Source organism: Podarcis muralis, chromosome 5 (genome assembly GCF_964188315.1).
Source record: "Podarcis muralis chromosome 5, rPodMur119.hap1.1, whole genome shotgun sequence".
Lineage (NCBI taxonomy): Eukaryota > Metazoa > Chordata > Lepidosauria > Squamata > Lacertidae > Podarcis > Podarcis muralis.
The window spans coordinates 58,275,934-58,295,921 of NC_135659.1; the positions used below are offsets into that span (position 1 = coordinate 58,275,934).

Below are 19,988 nucleotides of genomic sequence, written 5' to 3' on the forward strand. Positions count from 1 at the left end.
TCTGCAGGTTCCAGTGTCTGTGGCCATGATGTCTCCTCAGATGATCACCCCACAGCAGATGCAACAAATCCTGTCTCCTCCTCAACTCCAAGCTCTGCTGCAGCAGCAGCAAGCAATTATGCTGCAACAGGTAAGACAGCCTGTGTTTGAGTGGCCTTCTTGTGACAGACATTTCATGTGATTTCAAAGGACCGACCTTTGTGTCTCTACATTTCTCGCATGCAAATATAATGTGTTTTCTGTTTGTAAATTCCGAGATGAGGCACTGATATTCTACACTGATGTCCTGAGGCAGAGAGATACTTACTTACCCAGGGTTGTTTAATGTGTCCTTGCTTAGGCGCAATGTAAGTCCTGGACAGCCATGTTCTACACTTTCTACTGTAAGAACTTACTTGCCCATGTCCTTTGCCTCTGAATATGGTTTGGCCATAAATATCTAGGCTAGCTGAAATTGTTTTAGTTTCCCCTTTGTAAATGGCAGCTCTTTTTTGAGAGGGGCTTGAATTGCCCTCCCAATGATTTAAATGGTTTAAAGATTGCTGTATCATAGGGGTCTCTCTCCAAAAAACATTAACAAAACTCTCTAGGTTTTTCTTCTTCTTCATGTTTTATTAGACCAGTGCTAGCATAGTGAAGAGTCTGTCCCCATCAAATGGATTTGGGAGTCAGGTCTTGTCACAAGGTGGTGAGGTGTGGGTGTGTGCTTGTGTGGGGAGGGAATTCCTTTTCCCCGGCAACAAAATCGTACAGATTCATTGCTAATGCAACATTGTTAGTCTTCTCCTGCTCTGCCTTGGGAAATGTCTGGATACCTTATGACAACTGAATAATCATGATTGTACATTGGTTTGCAATGAGATTAGAGTCTAGAAAGGCCCTTATTCCATTTTTGCCTCTTCCTCCCTGCTTTAGCTGTTCCCGTGAAATATTAAGAGCCTTAACTATGAATAATTGCAGCAAGTTTGAAATAGTAAGTTGGATGTGTATGCCATTCTAATTAGTACCGAGTCAAAGTATTTGGCCTTTGGTTTTTGTAAATTTTGGGGGTTGGAGCAAAAGTGATCCTTGAAGACTGGATTGATGTTCAGGTGCAGGTGAATTTCAAAATTCTTCAAATTGCCTTAAAAACAAGATGTCAAGGTTTTCTTTTTCTAACAACCCAAAGCTTTGCCAGCTGTTCAAGTGGTAGCTTGGCTGCTCTGGTTGTATTACTGGGATGGAGTGCCCCATGGAAATAATACTGTATCTTGATGTAACATCTTTCTTGGGGGCGGGTTGGGGGAGCCATTCATCCGTTGTGTAGCATTTGTTTCCAGGGACATTTTGTGCCAGGGATGCATCCAGAGCATCCAGGATGCTTTTCAAAGTAGCTGCAAGGCTTTTTCAAAATAATAAAAATCAAAAGAAACTCTCCCGACAACCACATTGTATTTAAGGTAAGATGAAAATTCTTGAGTTTAGTCTGCATCCTGGAAAGTTGCCAAATATCTCCATAAACACTTTCATGGAGAATGGACAGTTCTGCAGATGTGAAGATTGTGGGATATTCAACCACCCCTTAATTCAAATATTCCTTGTGTTAAAGACTTGGCACCCAAATCAAGGATGTATCAAGAGTGTTTGGTTGGTGCCCTGCAAATTAAACTTTTGTTGTCTGAACGTGGGCTTGTAGTTCAGCTCTCTCCTTGCTAACCATGAGCTATAGCAAAGACCTAGTTTGGCTTTTTGTGATGTGTTGACCAGGTCAATGAGAAATTTAAGAAGATAAGGTGAATTAAGGGTGCTCTTATCCAACTAAATAAATTAAGGTGCTCTCACCACTAGGAATTACTTTGTAGCTGCACATAACTGGAGAGGCTTATTCTAATTAAGATATGTATTTTGACCTAACGCTTTGTCTAGCTGTTCTTCTTTGCAGCTCTGAACCACATTTGCTTGCCCCCTAATTTGGAATTGAGTGTTTGAATAAAAAGTCAGCCTTAGCAGCTTGATCTGGTACTTTTACAGACAGACAGACTTTCTTTGGCAAAAGGAAAATGCTTTCTCTCTCTGTTACGAAATAGTTAGAAGAAGGGAGGAGATAATAAAATCCCCCAACAAAACACAGCTGTTTTGATAAACACTTTCTCTAGGGAGGGGGAATGAACAAGAAAACACAGCATCCTCCACACCCTTCTTCCTGCCTTCAGTACCTGTTTACTTCATACAAGCTGATAAGAAGTCAAGGTTGGCCCCAGGGAAAGAACAAAGGGTAAACACTAACTTGGGTGGGGTCCTTCCTTCTCTGAGCCTCTTTGGAGCCAGATAGAGAAACATGTTTGACTGCAAATTAAACAGCCTAGGCCGGAATAGCTGGCATTCTCCACAAGAAGAAAACCAAACATCACACCTCTCACCTCTTGACCCAATGTTCTCAGAATCCCATACAGAGACCAGGTTTTGATTGGCTTTTGGGTAAACAGGGAGGCTTTCCAAACCTGTTCAGCAGACATAAAGAGAAAAGTTTCTGCTGTCAGCACTGTCAACTACAAGCTGATAAGGACTTTCCCAGAATCCCCAGGGGCATTCCTCAGGAGCCAGCTTTTTTTCCTAGTGTTGAAGAACCTGTGTCGACCTCTCCTGTGGTTCTGGCCCCCTCCTGTGGAAAACAAACCAAATTTGTAGATTTAGAAGGGCACAGTGTATTAAATTAGAATTGGCATCCCTTTGAAAATCCCTGTATAATACCATTCAGCACACAATGAGCATTACCCTTTATCCAGGAATCTTAGGTCACATTGTAGAGTATTAAGTGTTTATGTGCAGTATATACTGGCATGCCTGTTTCATAGATAGCAGAACAGAGACGCTAAGTAGAAGTGAGTTATGATACCCCAGAGCCCCAATCATACGTCCCATTTAAAAGCCGCACTCTCATTTTCAAGTTTTTGAGGTGTAATTTTTTTTTAGAAAAAAATAAATTGTACTTTTAGGATTTTATTTTATGCATTTTTATGTAATAAACCCAAACTTTTGCTTCTTATAGCCCATGTCCCAGAAACAAGGGCAAGTATTTTTAGGGCAGGGCAATTTATTTTCCTAAGATTAAAATAAAATGTATGTTTGTGAGTATTTACAATTTAAGAACTGAGCAACTTGCAAAGAGTACACCATACATAGTATACAAATGTAACCAAGCCTTACTACATGCCATTGCATTAGCTTGCATTCATCCCTTGCTAGATTGTAAGCATCTTGGAGGCAGAGACATACGAGTGCCAAGTGCCTTTGGCATGCTATAAATTGCTCTTTTCACTCCCTGCTGATCTTCAAACAGGAGACAAAGATCTGGTGTGTTTTTTTAGAGAGCCTTTGAAACTCTGAGTTTGGCACACACAAAATTTGGCTTGCTTTATTAATTTAATGTATTGATTTCTGAGTTTGTTCTGCCGTTTTGTTTACTTTTCGTATTATGGATTTTAAAATTTGTTACAGCTTGTCTTTAGGCTTAAAGACACAATGCTAATGTTTTAAAAAGCAAAATAGGTAACAGTTTCACCTTTTTGTTTCTGATGTGACTGTAAAACATACTTTGGCTATTTTGACTTTCTTCTGTAACTTTATTATTCACTCGTAATATTTGCATGCAAATTGTGCAAGGGGAGCTTGGAGAAACTGCATGTGTGAAACTGCACTTAGAAAGTACTTAACATACAATGATTAAACCAACTGAACAGGGTGAGCATGAAGTTGGGGTGCTAAACAGCTCAGGACAAGGACTGCCCCTCTGCATGTGAATTGACCTAGACCCTGTGATCATCATCTGAGGTCCTTCTTCATGTGCCTCTTCCATGAGAGGCCTAGAGGAGACAACACAAGAGCAGACCTCCCAATTTGTGGAATACCCAGGGAGACTCACCTGGCACCATCATAACATATCTTTAGGCGTTAGGCAAAAACTTTCCTCTATAACTAGGCCTTTTGCTTTTAACTATCTGTGGTCTTTTAGAAGTGGGCAAGTTGTTTTTATTGTATTTCTTTCGCCCCTTTTTGTTTTAATTATCTATGTGCAGGGGTGGTAGTGTCTGTCTGTGTCTTTGGTTCTAAGTTGCTTTGGGTTACCCTGGACAAGATAAAATGACTAACAAATTTAATGATTATGATGATGATGACAGTGATGTTGACAGTGATGATGAAGCAATACAATGCATAACCAAATAACAGACAAATTGCTTGATATAGTAAGATATCTGTTTCAAATGAAGTAAGCTCATTCAACTCTAAACCAGTTAGTCTCTGGTTGTACTGGAAACAAAAATACGCAGTTTCCTATCTCTCCCTCTTTCCCATTTATCTCGCCCCAGATGGCGTAGTGATGGACAGGAAGAGGTTACAGCCTGGAGCTCTTGTAATTCAGTCTGTTGAATCATATTCTTTCAGTTCTGGGAATTCTCCTTTAAATTTTTACATGTATTTGCCACACCTTTTAGAAAAATATTACACTTGGCTATCTGTTTCCATTGCCAGAATCTTTGGAGGAAATAATTTCCCTGTCTTCTTTCCTTGGTTTTTTCTTTCCCCTGTAAACAAAAGATTTGCAATTGCTAGAGTCTTCTCTGTCTCTGCATAAGCAGGAAGGTGACCTGCACAACCACCAGATTCTTCTGTTCTACAAATGATGATTTAACATCAAACCTTGTGGAGTTAAGCATGCCTTACTCTGGGTGTTGCTGGCATGGAAGAAAGAGCCTAGTTTAAATGGCTCACATTTTACAACCCACAATTCTCAGGAGTTTTTGAATCTCCCAGCATTCCAATGCAATACTTGTGAATAATGTCACAATCCTTAGCCGCATGATATCAATCTAGTGTGAAGTGCTGGGGAAACCGAAGTAGTTTTACAAGTGCCAGTGTAATCCAGTTCACAGAGCAAAAGAGAGATATTAGTGGAATACTGGGTTTCTTAAACAAGTTAATTTCTCAACCTCTATTTGAATTCATAAAATGGGAGTGCCAGTGAGCTTCAAATGATCTTCGTGAGGATGGATGAGCTGTAAAGAAAATTGTTATACTTAAAGTACAACAGAAATAAATAGCTTTCTTCCACAGACTCCTTATGTGATCCTGTTCAAATCACCTGCTTCTTGGTGGCTATTGTAAATAATGCCAAACATATATGTAACACCTTGTCAATGTGCTAACACAGGCATAGGCAACCTCCGGCCCTCCGGATGTTTTGGCCTACAACTCCCATGATCCCTAGTTAACAGGACAAGTGGTCAGGGATGATGGGAATTGTAGTCCAAAGGGCTGAAGGTTGCCTATGCCTGTGCTAACATCTTAGGAAATGGTGAGGCCCAGATATGTAATGATACGTAATTCTCAATCACTCTGCCCCTTTTTAAATCAAACACTGACCTCATTCACATATTGCTTTAAATCATAGTTAAGCAAAACTAGAGTTTTAAGGTGAAAGTTCAAGGTGCTGGTGTATGTTACTGAAATGGTGGGCGTTTCACTCCTACCCCACTCTGCCACCATGCTCCAGGAGCTAAGCCATGGTTTGGCCTAGTGTTAGAGTCTGAACCCAGGCTCACGGTTTCTTTCTTTCCAAACAAGCCAGGGGCTGTAAGCAAGGTTTGTTCTTAGCTTCCTGCTTGTGGTTTATTTGGGAAAACAGGAGCGGGGAAGGAGTGACGCACCTTCAATTTCAGCAGTGTGCATGAGCAACAGTGGGTAACCTTTGGTACTCCAGATATTGCTGAACTACAATAAGCCCCAGCAAGCATGCCCGGTGGCCCAGTAGGTGTAGTAGTAATTTAGCAACATTTGGAAGACCACAGGTTCTCCACCCCTGGTTTAAAGTGATGTGCAAGCAAACAACTAATGGTCTCATTTCCTCTCTATATTCTTCCCTCATGCCTCTTCCTCAGCTGCAGGAATACTACAAGAAGCAGCAGGAGCAACTTCATCTGCAGCTACTGACTCAGCAGCAAGCTGGAAAGCAGCAAGCCAAAGAGGTGAGTTTGGCCTCTGTGTACAGAAATGCACTGCTGTTTGCATGAACACTTCTGCAGAAAAGTGAGTTCAATTTGTTTATTGGGGGGGGCAACTTCAGAAATGTCTTCTGGGAATGGTAGATGAGTGGTGCATTATTCCTCCTTTAAAAGAACAGACTGGCCAATTGTGTAACTTCCTATGGGGGGGGGGGGACAGACTGTCCTTCCTTATTCTATGAAATAAGCTAAATTTTACTATGCTTTAAAAAAGACTTACTTTTTTTTTTTAAGAAGTAAATTATCCCGGATCCCCAGTAATTGTCTGGGAACCTGTTGCTTGTTCAAGACACTTATCTGCAACTGCAAACATATGATTTTCACTTCAGGAATCAAAAATCATAGATATTTGCTGCATCCCTGCTATTAGCACTCCTGCCAGAATCAACATCATAATACCGAGTGCTGTGAAAGCATTCTTTGGCAGTTGTGCTGCTGCCTTGAAAGCACACGTTGCAGTGTATGATAACCTGGAAAATCTGATATGCTTGTCACAATAGCACAACCCGCAGAACTTATTTCTGGGCTACCTGTTAGTTCTAGGGAATAATAGAGTTTCCAGGATTCAAATGTCCATATCTCAAACCCTTCTCCAATGAATTTCTTCAGCTTTATATTTGCATAGTTAATTGTGTTGTGATTGGGCCAGATAATTAAAATTCTAGATGCTACGAGTTATTTTAGCATTTTTCACAAAGGTTTGTGCGAGGACAAGTGGAGAATGATTCAGCTATATTGATGTTTCTAAATTCCAGGATTATTTTTTTTGCTATATCCCCCAATATTTACTGAAGCACCATGAATTTCAGCTTGTTGTGAATTATTGTGATTAACACCATCATCGTTGTTACTATTATAATCACTATCATCGTTATTTAGTTGCCTATTTCAAAAATAGTTTCTAGGCGATTTACAAACAGAATAAAAATATGGAGTTAAAAATGTAGCAACCATCAGTATGCTAACAAAACAATAACCTCAAGCATCACAGCAACAGCAAAATAGCAGCAGTATATGGGCCACAACAACCTTTCTCAATCGACCTTAACCTGTATCATCTGCGTCAGGGAAGCCTGATTGCAGAATATTCTGTAGCTGAGGGGCCACAGCCAAAAAGGGCCTCTCCCATGTCACCACTCTTCGACATTCTTTACATTAAAGATGGAAGTTTATCAAGGTCTTCAGTTAGTGTTGGATTGATAGAGGCACTAGCTCAGCAGTACTGTTCTGTATACTCCCCCAGATTTTGAGTCTTCCTGCTGTGTCACTGGTGATGTGTGCTGCTTCTAATATATTTATTGTTAGTTTCTTCCATTCTCTGTTGCAGTAGCTTCCACCACAAAGCCATCTGGCATAACCAAAATTATCAGCAGCTCAGAATCACTATTATTAAGGACTGTATGGTCACCTTATGATTTAGCCACATTATGCATATGGCCAGATATCAGGATTAACCTGTGACCTCTCTGTGAACCCAATAGGAACTATGCATGCGCAAGTCAGACTGTAAAGGTTCTAGAGTGCTCTTATGAAAGCAAGGTGCTCTCCTGCTCCTCTCCCCTAAACGTTATACCAGTCACACCTCTCTGATTTCAGACTATTTCCATGTGTTGGCTGTAATGTATAAACAGGCCCTTAGACTGCCCTCTGCAAAAAATAAATAAATAAATAATGTGTGTGTGTGTGTGTGTGTGTGTGTGTGTGTGTGTGTGTGTGTATATATATATATAGCCAGTGCTTAACCTAGTTTTGATATCTGGAGGGGTGACTTTTTTGGTCATATGATGCTTGAGATAATCTCTGAAACAGTAAAATGCTATTGATCAAAGTATGGCTGATGTTACTTACTTTTTCTCTAACTTTAAATATGCGGGCAATAGTCTGTTTGCTTATTTATTGGTTGATTTAAATTTATACCCCTTCCTCAAGGTTTAGAGTGGGGATTCAGAGCCAGGTTACAAATCATATTGAATTATATGTCATTCTCCTCCTAACCCCCAGCTGGGTTCCTTTTTCAAAATCTGCCTATGCAGAAAGAAGAAATGCAGGAATAGCCTTTTAACCTTTCCCCCTTCTGTTGAAAATTCCCCCTTCCAGCTCCTTTTTCCTCTCAGAGTGGGAAGAAATAAATGTACCTCAAATCTTTTCCCTTGTAGGGAAAAAAAGGATATTGGGGGGAGGGAACAATTTTCAACAGCCAAAAAAACCTGGGGAGGAAAAAGTTTAAAAGGTGAAGGCAGATTGTTGCCACCATTGCTGCATTTTGTTTTTAGGGGAGGGGGCAAGAACTACACACAACTTGGTGTCATGTGCAACTTGGCCATAATGCCACTAGAAAACAAACTTATTTATGAGCACTATCCAGGAGAAGTTAATAACTCCTCTTAAATTCTATTGATTTCAGCGGGAGAACTCAAACTCAGGCTTAAAGCTCTTCTGTTGAAGTCAGCGGGACTTGAAAGAGTTTTGCCTAGAGCTAGATCATACCCATAAATTTTATGTATATTCTTACACATTTTTCTGCATTTCCCAGGTTCTGATATTTTATGTAGAATAATATGCATGCTTTCAAGCCTAGTTTTACATCTGTTTGTGCTAGGGAAAAAACCACACACAAAGTTCTCAGACTCTCAAGGTGTAAATTCTGCACTTGCATGGAATATGTTGCCTATTTAGAGCCCATTAGAGCCCATTTTCTTCCTAATTTATTGAATTTATTCTATATCTGTTCTATACCTGTCTATAGTTGTTTCTAATAATATTAACTCAGCACTTTTGAAATCAGCACCTTTATTCCCTCATGCCCAAATGTCTATAAGAAGTGCAGTAATTGAGGAACTGAGAAATCACAGTTACTCCTCCAAACACATACCGCAAGCCGACAGCAGAATAAGAAGAAACTCTGAATCTGAGGCGAGCATCTGAATTTTGTGGCACCTGTTTTGTTTTGACTTGCAAAGTGCTGCTTCCTTTAGTTGAGCAACATTTTTATTTTGGCAGGTATGAGTTAATCCTGTCACAACCAATGTGGGCAGCAGTATACAGTGTACTCAGGCCAGTAATGTTATGCTGTTGTTTCTAGTAGTGTATTTGGAATGCGAAACCAGCTGTCCCTGTTCTTACAAACCTAGTTCCTTTTATGCTTCCCGAAAACTTGAGAGGGAGAAAAGCTTTCAGACAGAGCCTCGTCTCTGGCAGTTGCCCCAGTGTACCAGATGATATTGCATGAGGGGGCAGCACATGAAGATTGGCCAGCGAGTAACCTAGGCGTCAGATTAATGAAGTGCTCCTGTCAGTCCAGAGTGTCACGCTGAAACTCCTCTTGATGTGCTCATAAATCAAAGTGACGGTGCCTGTTACCCCAGTAGCTGCACCCGCTCAGCTGCGTCTAATGTAAACAGAGTGCAGACAAAATGCATTAAGGAACTCAAACCCTGTCGCTAGGGAAAAGATCAGGGATCAAGGGTGTATAGGGTTGGAGCAGGAAGAGGGAGGGTTGGATTTGGGGATTGCACCCTAACAGGAAGCCTTCCCTATGTGCCTCCGTCTCTGAGAGAAGGAAAGATTGGAAAGGCCCAGTGGGTGCTAGTGACTGGCAGAGTAAGGTTCAGTAATTACTTTCTTTGTGTTTAAGATTTTTATCTGTGGGCCGATAAGCTTCATACTTCATTGGTTCTATCAAAAGTACGCAGCGGATGACCTCCAAAAGTGAAAGTGTCCAGAGAAACCCACAGACTCTGGCAGCAGCACGTCAGGGGAGGCTGAGAGGGAGCTGGTAGGCAACAGAAGAAGGAAACTTTATTTATTTTTTTAGTACCTGGTGATCAGGGAAAGATGTTGAGGAATGTGGCTTATTAGAAGAAAGGCTGGAAGAAAGACTGAAGTGCATTTAATGGACTATGCCATTTTACAAATGCGGTGCCCATTGTTAGGCCTGGCAAACTAGCAAAGCTTTCATATCTTTTAAGCATAACTTGAACTCAATTCCCTGTGATAATATCTGAAAAACAATAATTCCATTACATGCATTACTGTGCCTCATATTCAGTATTTTATCTGAATATTAAAACTGATAACTCTCCTCCCAAAGGTTTGGGGTGAGTAAAAAATGGGGGGGGGGGGAATAAAAGAAAATAACCCACCAACAGACTAGCATAACATTAAAAAATTCACTGACATTTCCCCACTCTTTCCTAATTTAAGCCTCAAAGTCCAGCCCTAAGCAGTAAGTCCTCGCAAAGCTACCATAAAGCAATCTGGTTTGGATTTTGTTGAAACTATAATTGAAGTAAGGGACGCGGGTGGCGCTGTGAGTTAAACCACAGAGCCTAGGACTTGCCAATCAGAAGGTCGGCGGTTCGAATCCCTGCAACAGGGTGAGCTCCCATTGTTCGGTCCCTGCTCCTGCCAACCTAGCAGTTCGAAAGCATGTCAAAGTGCAAGTAGATAAATAGGTACTGCTCCAGCGGGAAGGTAAACGGCGTTTCTGTGCACTGCTCTGGTTCGCCAGAAGCGGCTTAGTCATGCTGGCCACATGACCCGGAAGCTGTACGCTGGCTCCCTCAGCCAATAAAGCGAGATGACCGCCGCAACCCCAGTCGGCCACGACTGGACCTAATGGTCAGGGTTCCCTTTACCTTTACAGTGGTACCTCAGGTTACATACGCTTCAGGTTACATACGCTTCAAGTTATAGACTCCGCTAACCCAGAAATAGTGCTTCAGGTTAAGAACTTTGCTTCTGGATGAGAACAGAAATCGTGCTCCTGCGGCGCAGCGGCAGCTGGAGGCCCCATTAGCTAAAGTGGTGCTTCAGGTTAAGAACAGTTTCAGGTTAAGTACGGACCTCCGGAACGAATTAAGTACTTAACCTGAGGTACCACTGTACTTTATAATTGGAGTAAGGTTTGTAATTGGTGTGAGTGGGGATCCACCAAAAATGCTTCTCTTAACACCATCTTTGCTGTCTGAACCTAATGAGTAGATGTTGTCAAAAAGAGGGCACCTTTGGTGGATGACTGAGATTATATTTGGAAATGTGTCAAAAGGCCATTTTAAGGTGTGCTTGCTGTATTCCCCAAAACTAGATACAGTGCAACCTTGGTTCTCAAACGGCTTAGTTGACGAACAGATTGGCTCCTGAATGCCGAAAACCCAGAAGTCAGTGTTCCGGTTTTCGAACGTTTTTCGGAAGCCAAACATCCAACGCGACTTCTGCTTGAGTGCAGGAAGCTCCAGCAGCCAATCGGAAGCCGTGCCTTGGTTTTTGAACATTTTGGGAGTCGAACTGACTTCCGGAACAGATTAAGTTCGAGAACCAAGGTACCATCATATCTAATGTGGTTATCATATTGGTCCTTTCCATACTAGTAATGAAAACAGTACTACTGAGTATGGTGATACCACATTACCAACTCACTAATAGTAGACAAAGGGCACAATCCAGCAGGAAATTTTTGTATGTGCTAGCCTCAATGAAATAAATGGAAGCTGCAGAAGAGCACAGCAGTATTCTTGCTCAGCTTGCTTTCATTTCAAAAGAGCTTATGCAGGAGAACGTCCCAGAGGATTACGTCTGCAGGTGCCGCCTGGAAAGCAAGTGTATTTTCATAGTTTCCTGCGCTGACATTTTTGATGGTGTGGAAAGCAGCTTTAGAACTTATTTGTGAGTAAGGACCCTAGGGAGGAGGATAAATTTTTGTTAGCTTGAATTGGAGGCTTGCAACCAGGGGATTTGATATCCAAGTTTCTGTTAGAAGCTTAAATGAAACTAGCTAAAGGGTTCAAACAACCATTTTAACCCAGCTCTTCTTCCAGTGGCAGGAACTCCACATATGATGACATGTTCCATCCCCAAATTGTTTTAGGAATTCCAAAAAGCTATGCTCTAATGCAGGGGTCAGCAAACTAAGGCCCGGGGGCCGGATCCAGCCCAATCACCTTCTCAATCCAGCCTGCAGGTGGTCCAGGAATCACCGTGTTTTTACATGAGTAGAATGTGTCCTTTTATTTAAAATGCATCTCTGGGTTATTTGTGGGGCATAGGAATCCGTTCATTTCCCCCCTCAAAATATAGTCAGTCCGCCCCCCCCCCAAAAGGGCTGAGGGACAATGGACCAGCCCCCCTGCTGAAAAAGTTTGCTGACCCTTGCTCTAATGCATTAGCTACTCTGTTGCATGAAAAACATGTCCTGACAATCTATTTTCTAAGGACAGGTGCTTACACTCCTGGATTCTGTTGCAGCCTCCAGCGCTCATTCATATGGCCCTAGACTTCATTGTACCTTCTATTTATCCCCACTTGTCCCACAGCCACCAGTCACTCCATTCTCAGTGCCTATGAGATCCCATTTCAGTGTGGGCCTGCAGAAAAGCCATGCAGCTGAAGACATTTCACCTGCTGGTTACTCACTGTTCCCTTGTCCCCATCTGTTATCCTCCAGACTCCCGGAACCTCCTATAAGGATGCTTGGGCTCAATGACAAGTCCATGAGGAAAGATACAGAGGACTGTTGAGTTATGAAGTGAAAGCAACATGCCCTGGGGATCCTAATGACTTAATCCGTTCCCAATTTCCTTCTGTTTTACAGCCTGGAAGTTGAGTGAATGGGGCAGTGTTCAACTGCTCTGATGTAACAGGCAGAAACCTGTGCTCACAGAAAGGCCTGCCAGGGAGTGGGGAAGCAAGGGAGGGGGGAAAGCAAACTCTAGTCTGTGCGATACTGCTACAGATTTTTTACATGGGAGCGTTCTAGGATCTCCTCCCACACCCTTAGGCCACTCAGAGTGCATCTCACACACATAAATTTTTTTAACATGAATGACTCACCCTTCCTTGCTTGTCTGCCTGCAGTACAGTCTGTAGGGGATGCCTCTTCCCAGTTTTGATGCCCCTTGGCTGAGACAGACCGCCTGGTGATTCATCAGTTAGGAATTTTATCCAAATTGAAAATGAATGGACTTGCCTTGATGTACTCTTCAATGATGTATTCTATTCTGCTCTTCAGATAGCTACCAAATAAATGCTTCAAAGATTAGATGGAGGACAAAATGGATATTTTAGGCTCTGAATCTTTCCCATATTTTGCCAGTTCCTGCTTCTCCGAGGCCGCGGTGGTTTATTCTACTGTGGATCTCTCTCTACCTCTTAAATTTATCCATTTAAATATTTATAAGCAACACTTGCGTAAGAATAGAAGAAGGCAGTGTACAACATGCAAGCATAATGTGATCTTATCTGCCAGCTGAAGTACACATATTTTAGTGGAGGTAGTATAGCATTGTAAAACTGAAGAGTTGGAGGGAACCACAAGGGTCATCTAGTCCAACCCAGGAATCTTTTTGCCCAGCGTGAGACTCAAACCCATGACCCTGAGATTAAGTGTATTATGCTCTACCAACTGAGCTGTCCAGCATAGGGTTATGGTGAGAAAGGGGCCAAACATTATTCTCTCTTACATATTGTCATTTGTTACAGTTCTGTTTATAAAATAAATCAATGGCTGTAGTTGTGCTCCTTTTTCTGCCCATAGAGGGGCCACCTCATTTACCTGTGTGTGTTTAGATTGTGATTTTATGTTGTGATCCACCTTGAGACCTGCGGGTATAGGGCGGTATACAAATTTAATTAACAACAACAACTTCCAAACAAATCTTTAATAAATGTTTTAGGAAAATCATTACATAAATTATTTTAATAATAATATTCAAACTATTTGCATTTGAATTTAATCCTTTCATTTTGCCTCTTGGGCTTTCCTTTTAAATCACCTCAATTAAAAACATTTGAGAAGAATCCTATTCTTGGCTTTGCCACAAACTCCCTATGAAATCATGGGCAGGCCATTATTCTTCTCACTGAAATTAATGGGCCTCGTCTTGTTGGAGTCAGTGTACATGGATGTCAATGGGTTGTGGTTAAGGCCCACAGTCAGCTAGAGTTCTTGAATTTTAAGATAATTTAGTGCTGTTAATTTCTGACACTGAGATTGATTCTCCATCTTAACATTATTATTTTTTACATTGGATTAACCCATTTCCTGCCTGTAATAGGAAGATAATTATGAGCATTTGTGACACGTTTTGCAAAACTTTTTCTAAATTATGGCCCATATTTGTGTCGCATTCCATTTTCTCTGAAAAGCCATGCATAAACAACCAGATTTCTATGTGTCATTCTGTATGAGAGGTGGGAAAAAAGTTTATATTAGAGTATATTTCCCTCTGCCAATTTAATTAATATATCTTTTAAAAAATAACACCTTTATTCCTTGAGACCAGCAGGAGCCCCAGATCCTGGGCATTAAAGTTTCAGGGGTAGATATGGCCCAGATGGTTGTGTGTTACTTCATAAAGTCAAACCATTGTCTTTAAGAGTTCCCCAGGTTATGATGCTCTAGCCTGCAAGCCTTTTGTGTTGCTCCTAGGAGCTCAATCCATTGATGCTGATGTATGCTTGGGGTAGGCAGATCCAACTGAGAAACAGAGATTCTGCTTCTTTATGCACAATTCAAACGCACAGACTTTGTGGAAATGCTCATCTGGCAGAGAGACTCAGCATTTTCACTGCTCTGCCAAGCAGGCTCGCTCTCTTCTCTTCCGCCACCCACCCCCTTCGTTCTGCTGCTATGATAGATCAAAGGCTTTCTGTCTTGGTTATATGCTGTGTGGCCACTGAGGACAAGAGATCAGGACTGTGAGCTGTGCTGGCTGAAAGCAAGGCTGATGCTGGGATTGGGCTGCTTATGCAAGACCCCAAAGAATCCCGGAAGGCCTGTGCTACAGGGTTGAAAATAATGTGTTTTGATTTTTTCCTTTTGTCTTCCAGCAGCCATTAGGGAATAAGCAGCTGGCATTCCAACAACAGCTACTGCAGATGCAGCAGCTGCAGCAGCAGCACCTGTTAAACCTCCAGCGACAAGGGCTGGTCAGTTTACAGCCAGGACAAGGCACCGTTCCTCTGCAGACCCTTCCACAAGGTAATTCACATAAGCTTCCTTGCTTTTTTAGGGCCAGAGGAGGTAACCCATGCACCCAGAGCAGCAATTAGCACAGCCTGTTGGTTTTCTGTTAATTTTAAGAGCTGACTGTTTGAATGCACGTGGGGCCTAACATTTGGCATGCTTTGGGTTTTGTTATAGAACAGACATCAATAACGCATTATTGGACCAAAATGTAATGTGCCTGATCTGACTCCTGTTCCAGGAGCTGTGTTGCTGTTAACGGGAGAAAGCTAGGGCCTAATATTTCATTTTTGCCTTTCGTGCATAACACAGGGATTGCCTGCGGGTGGAAGCTCCACTGTGATGTTGCTACTTTCTGTCTGCAAGAGGGGGATGCATAAGCAAAGTAGCTTCACTTTATGCAGACACCTTATGCCCCTCTCTTCCAGAGAGGCAGTCCTTGAGGAAAGCGGCAGAGTCTAGACTGATATACTCAGCCTAGTTCATGCTAAATGGGGTCTTTGAACATCGTGAATTGATAGGAACAGGCAGTGGCAAGGCATGCGGTGGTGGGCAAGCTAAAAGCAATGCTCAGGTTTTGCCAATAAGTGCCCCCACCCCCGCTTACCTTGGTCATGGCAGCAGGAGTTAGCCGAGTACTGCTTTCATCCCCATCCCTCCTGCACTCCCCACCCCCCACCCTGATCAAGCCTATTCAGTTCCATATTCAAATGTCTAAGGGTCTCTTTATTTGTTTGGAATGGAAACCAGAAGAAGTTTGGACACACACTCACTTGAATTTTCAGTCTGGCATCCTGGATTTGTTTGACTTTGCTGGTCAGAACTGAGTCTATGCCCATCCTTTGGGGAAGGGTATTGACTCACTAGTAAGGCACATGCTTTTGCATGAAGAAGGTTCCAGGTTCAATCTCTTGTATCTCCGGGTAGAGCTGGGAGAGATCTTGTCTGAAATCCTGACGAGCTACTGCTGGTTAGTAAACAAGCAAGCATGCAGGTACACAGATTGAAAATCACAACTGCTTCACTCTTCACCAGGTTCTGCTACTGCCATTCTACCCTGAGCTAAGCCATGGTTTGGCTTAGTTTTAAGTACAAACTCAAGACTGTGGTTTGTCTCACTCCAAACAAACTACGAACATTAAGCTAAGAACAAGCCCTTGATACAGCTTGTTTGGAATGAGACAAATCGTGGGCCTGGGTTCACACTTAACACTTAGCCAAACTATGGCATAGCTCTGGGTAGTGGTGCAATAGCAGGACTGGGAGAGGAGGAAAATGGCTGCGATTTTTGCGCTCTCTACCCATACACTTGCTTGTTCACACTTAGCCTTGATTTGGTGTTATGTGTGAACCAGGCTGATAAAAGGCAATTTTCTATGTTCCTGTGAGTAACTGAATGCAAATATGTAATCGGGCAGCTAATTTTTAAGAGTTACATTCCGAAAAGCATTGTAGCTGCTACTGTGCCTAAACGTCAGTATTTTTACCTATCTAAAAGACAGTGTGATCTTCTAGCTAGCCAAATCAAGATAAGAATGAATGCATTCCATGGCATGAAATCCATATATTGCCAGAACCACTTGTGGTATATACCAGACATGCCAAAACAAAACCACCCTCTGGCTTAGTTTTGCTTCTCCGTATAAGTGGTATAAATATCCAGCCTCTGCATCAGGGATGGGTAAAAGCAGTCAGTTGTTGGCAGTGCGTTGGAGGACTGCTATCCAATTTCTAGTGGGCCACATACTGCTGAGATGGTGGACTAGTGTGCCTGACTGTCTCGAGCAAAAGTCATTTTTATATTATTAAGCAAGGGTTTGTTCTTGGGATCTCTAATACAGATTAGTTATGTATTTAATTGTTAAGAAACGCTTCAATAAAATTGTAATTTTAAATAATCAATTTAAAACTTGTAATGGCCATGGAGATTCTAGACCATGTAAATTCCATGCGTGCTCTAAAAGTCACTTAAGTTCTGTTTGATTTCCAGATGCCACAATTAATAGTGTTACATAAATAGTCATTGAGGAGAGCTCTCAGTAGCCGGGAGACTCAATTAGCTCTTTTGTCAACAAACTAAACACAGAAGCCACACCTTTCATGGATTTTTTTGGTTCATCTTAGCATGGGTTCTGCAGATTTGTGATTCTTAAATCTTTCTTTAAAATTTTTTTTCCTCTTTCTGCTGCTCCTTCCTGCTCTCCCCAACATGTGTGAAGCTGTGTGTCCCTCAGACCTTCAGCAGCTATGGAAAGAGGTTACTGCTACTCAGCCTGTAGAAGACAGTATCAAGCAAGAGGGACTTGACCTCAGCACCAACACCTCCAATTCTACCTCGTTTTCGGCCGCCAAGGTCTCTCCTCCAATTTCCCACCACCCTCTTCCCAATGGACAGAACGCCATGCTCACACAAAGGAGGGACAGGTAGAAACTTTATGTGGTCCTTTAAAATATGGAATGGATAATTTGTAAAGGATATAGAATTTATCTCAAAGGACGGGGTAAAATTCTACACATGATTGGGAGAGACTAGTATTTTCTATCGCGTTCAGACCTTGAACTTCTACTTTTTGCACTACTATTTGGCACAGTGTTGGCTTACCAGATATGGAGTCAAATTTGTGATTGTACCTGCCTTCAGTGACAAATGGAACTTCTTAAGTCACAATAGGGGAGATTGGCTATGTGTAAATTGGCCACTTCAATTCAGACCCAATGAATTACAATTTAGGCTCAATGAACAAATTATATGTGAGTCTTGCTAGCCATTGGAGAATGGCTACATGACTATCTTCCCAAACATGTGTGTATAATGGCCCCATTGCTGTTGTGGAGACTATGCTGACTCAGTTGTTGTTTTTTTAATGGCACTGGTGCAGTCACAGCCTTTAGTTTTTCAGTTTACCCCAAGGGCCAAATAAGAGTTCATAATAGCCATTCATGTCAGGGAAATGGCTTAGATGCTGTACTGTTTGGGAGTATCCAGTAAAGAGCTTTCCACTCTGATGCTTTGACACCCTAGCAGACAGCTAAGGATCTAACAAGATCCTGCATATAGGCGGAGACTCTTACCCTTGGGACAGTCCCATGCTAATCAGATGAAGGCAGCTGTGCTAAGTACACAGTCCATAGGTCTGTCAGCCTTGTGGGCTATCAAGAATAAGCAAGAAACATAGCATGGATGCACTGCAGAGATAAGGAAGTTCTGCATCAAGCAGAAGCAGACAAGCAATCTATATTAAAATCTAATAAAGCAAACCCATCACTGGATTAAAACAAACAATCTCATTAAACTCCACTAAAATCAGAGGAAACAGGGTTATTTACTAGCAGAGTAGGTATCAGAAGAAAGGTTACAGGGAGAGAGTTCCACAAATTAGGCGCCAACACCAAGACAGCTCTGGTAACTACCCAAGTTGACTTGGAGGATGAAGGAACCTATAACCTGACATCCTATGAAGCTTTTACTAATTTGGCAGGTTCACAGGGGAGCAGGCAGCCCTTTCATATATTGTGGTTCCAGACCTTTTAAAGCCTTATAGCTCAGAACCAGCACTTGAATTATGTTTGGAAATAAATTTGGAGACCATGAAGCTCTTTTGGTACTGGTGATACATGTTCCTCTGCATCTGTGTTTGGAACCAACTGCAGTTTCTGTGCTTTCTTCCTAGGTAGTCCCACACATAGCACTTTATAGTAATCTAACCTTGATGAAACCAGGGTATGGATAACTGTAGCCAGTGCACATTTTTTTTCAAGAAGAGTTGCATCTAGCATACCAAGAAGATAGTTAAAAAGTATTTTGTGCCACACCTGACAATCTAAAATATGAACTGAGGATGAATTCTGCTGGTCTGCATCTGCAACTATGGTTCTGGCAGCCCAGGCTAGATTCGCAGTTGACTGGGTGGAGACAACATCTGCTCAATGAAGGGAGTATACATTCTGTAAAGACTAGATGGGCTGAATGAGCATGCCCCATCCCTTTAAAATGCCCTATGTGGTTGTTCCTTCAGCCAACAAAGCAAATGAACTATACAGAGCTAGAGCTGCTATTCCATAGTAATGCTTTTTTTGTTTTCCTTTACCCCCTACTTTGCAGCTCTTCTCATGAGGAGACTCCTGGCTCTCACCCTCTGTATGGACATGGAGAGTGCAAGTGGCCTGGTTGTGAAACCCTCTGTGAGGACTTGGGACAGTTTGTCAAGTAGGTGACTTATGTGCAAGGTATATTCATGCTGCTGTGTTCTTTGGCCCAACCTGTACTTAATAATTCTTCCTGTGTTTTCTCACACCATAGACCAGGCTTCCTCAACCTTGGCCCTCCAGATGTTTTGAGACAACAATTCCCATCATCCCTGACCACTGGTCCTGCTAGCTAGGGATCATAGGAGTTGTAGGCCAAAAACATCTGGAGGGCCGAGGTTGAGGAAGCCTGCCATAGACCTCAAAAAGGAAAAGTCCTGCTGCAAGCACTTTAACTGTTTTTGATGATGTGCAGTGAAGCCCAAAGATCAGTCTGTTGCTTTTTGGCCCTGGGGATGGTTTCCTCAGATTCTAGAGATATTTTCCCTCCAAATCAGTTATTAGTGAGCTTTGATACTTCAGAAAATATAATTTATGTCTGTAGAACAGGTACCTGGTAGTTTTTGATAGTCTGAAGCACCACCAAGCCAGCCCCCTAGAGCCATTCTAGCTAGCATCACTACTTTTAGAAAAATTGAGTACAGTACCTCTGCATCAGTTTTTCCTTCTGTGAAATGGAGCTAGACCCCCTAGGCTTCTTCTCCAAAACAGAGCTATATCACTGTCATAGACCTTCGGTAAGAACCGGGAAGTTTTTAAAGGCTGCCAGGCACTGTGGGGTATATAGGAAGAGTGGGAGAGACTCTGCTAGAGAGAAAGAGGCTGACTGGGACCTACCGTAATGACAAGGCTTTTGGAGGAGAGAGGAGACAGACCACTAAAGTTTATAGCTCGCCCATGTT

General features: G+C 42.1%; 1 protein-coding gene across 7 annotated transcripts in view; it reads left to right on the forward strand.

Annotated features, from left to right (window-relative positions):
• The window catches only part of FOXP4 (forkhead box P4), a 140,047-nt gene that overhangs the window by 87,699 nt on the left and 32,360 nt on the right, over positions 1-19,988 (forward strand). For 5 of the 7 annotated variants that reach the window (XM_077928934.1, XM_028734123.2, XM_028734124.2 and 2 more), the window contains 5 exons: positions 8-130; positions 5,916-6,002; positions 14,865-15,015; positions 17,220-17,424; positions 19,103-19,207. In XM_077928934.1, the coding sequence (XP_077785060.1) occupies positions 8-130; positions 5,916-6,002; positions 14,865-15,015; positions 17,220-17,424; positions 19,103-19,207 (671 nt within the window). The remainder of the gene's footprint in view (positions 1-7; positions 131-5,915; positions 6,003-14,864; positions 15,016-17,219; positions 17,425-19,102; positions 19,208-19,988) is intronic. The other 2 variants (XM_077928935.1, XM_028734127.2) reach the window with 1 other exon arrangement.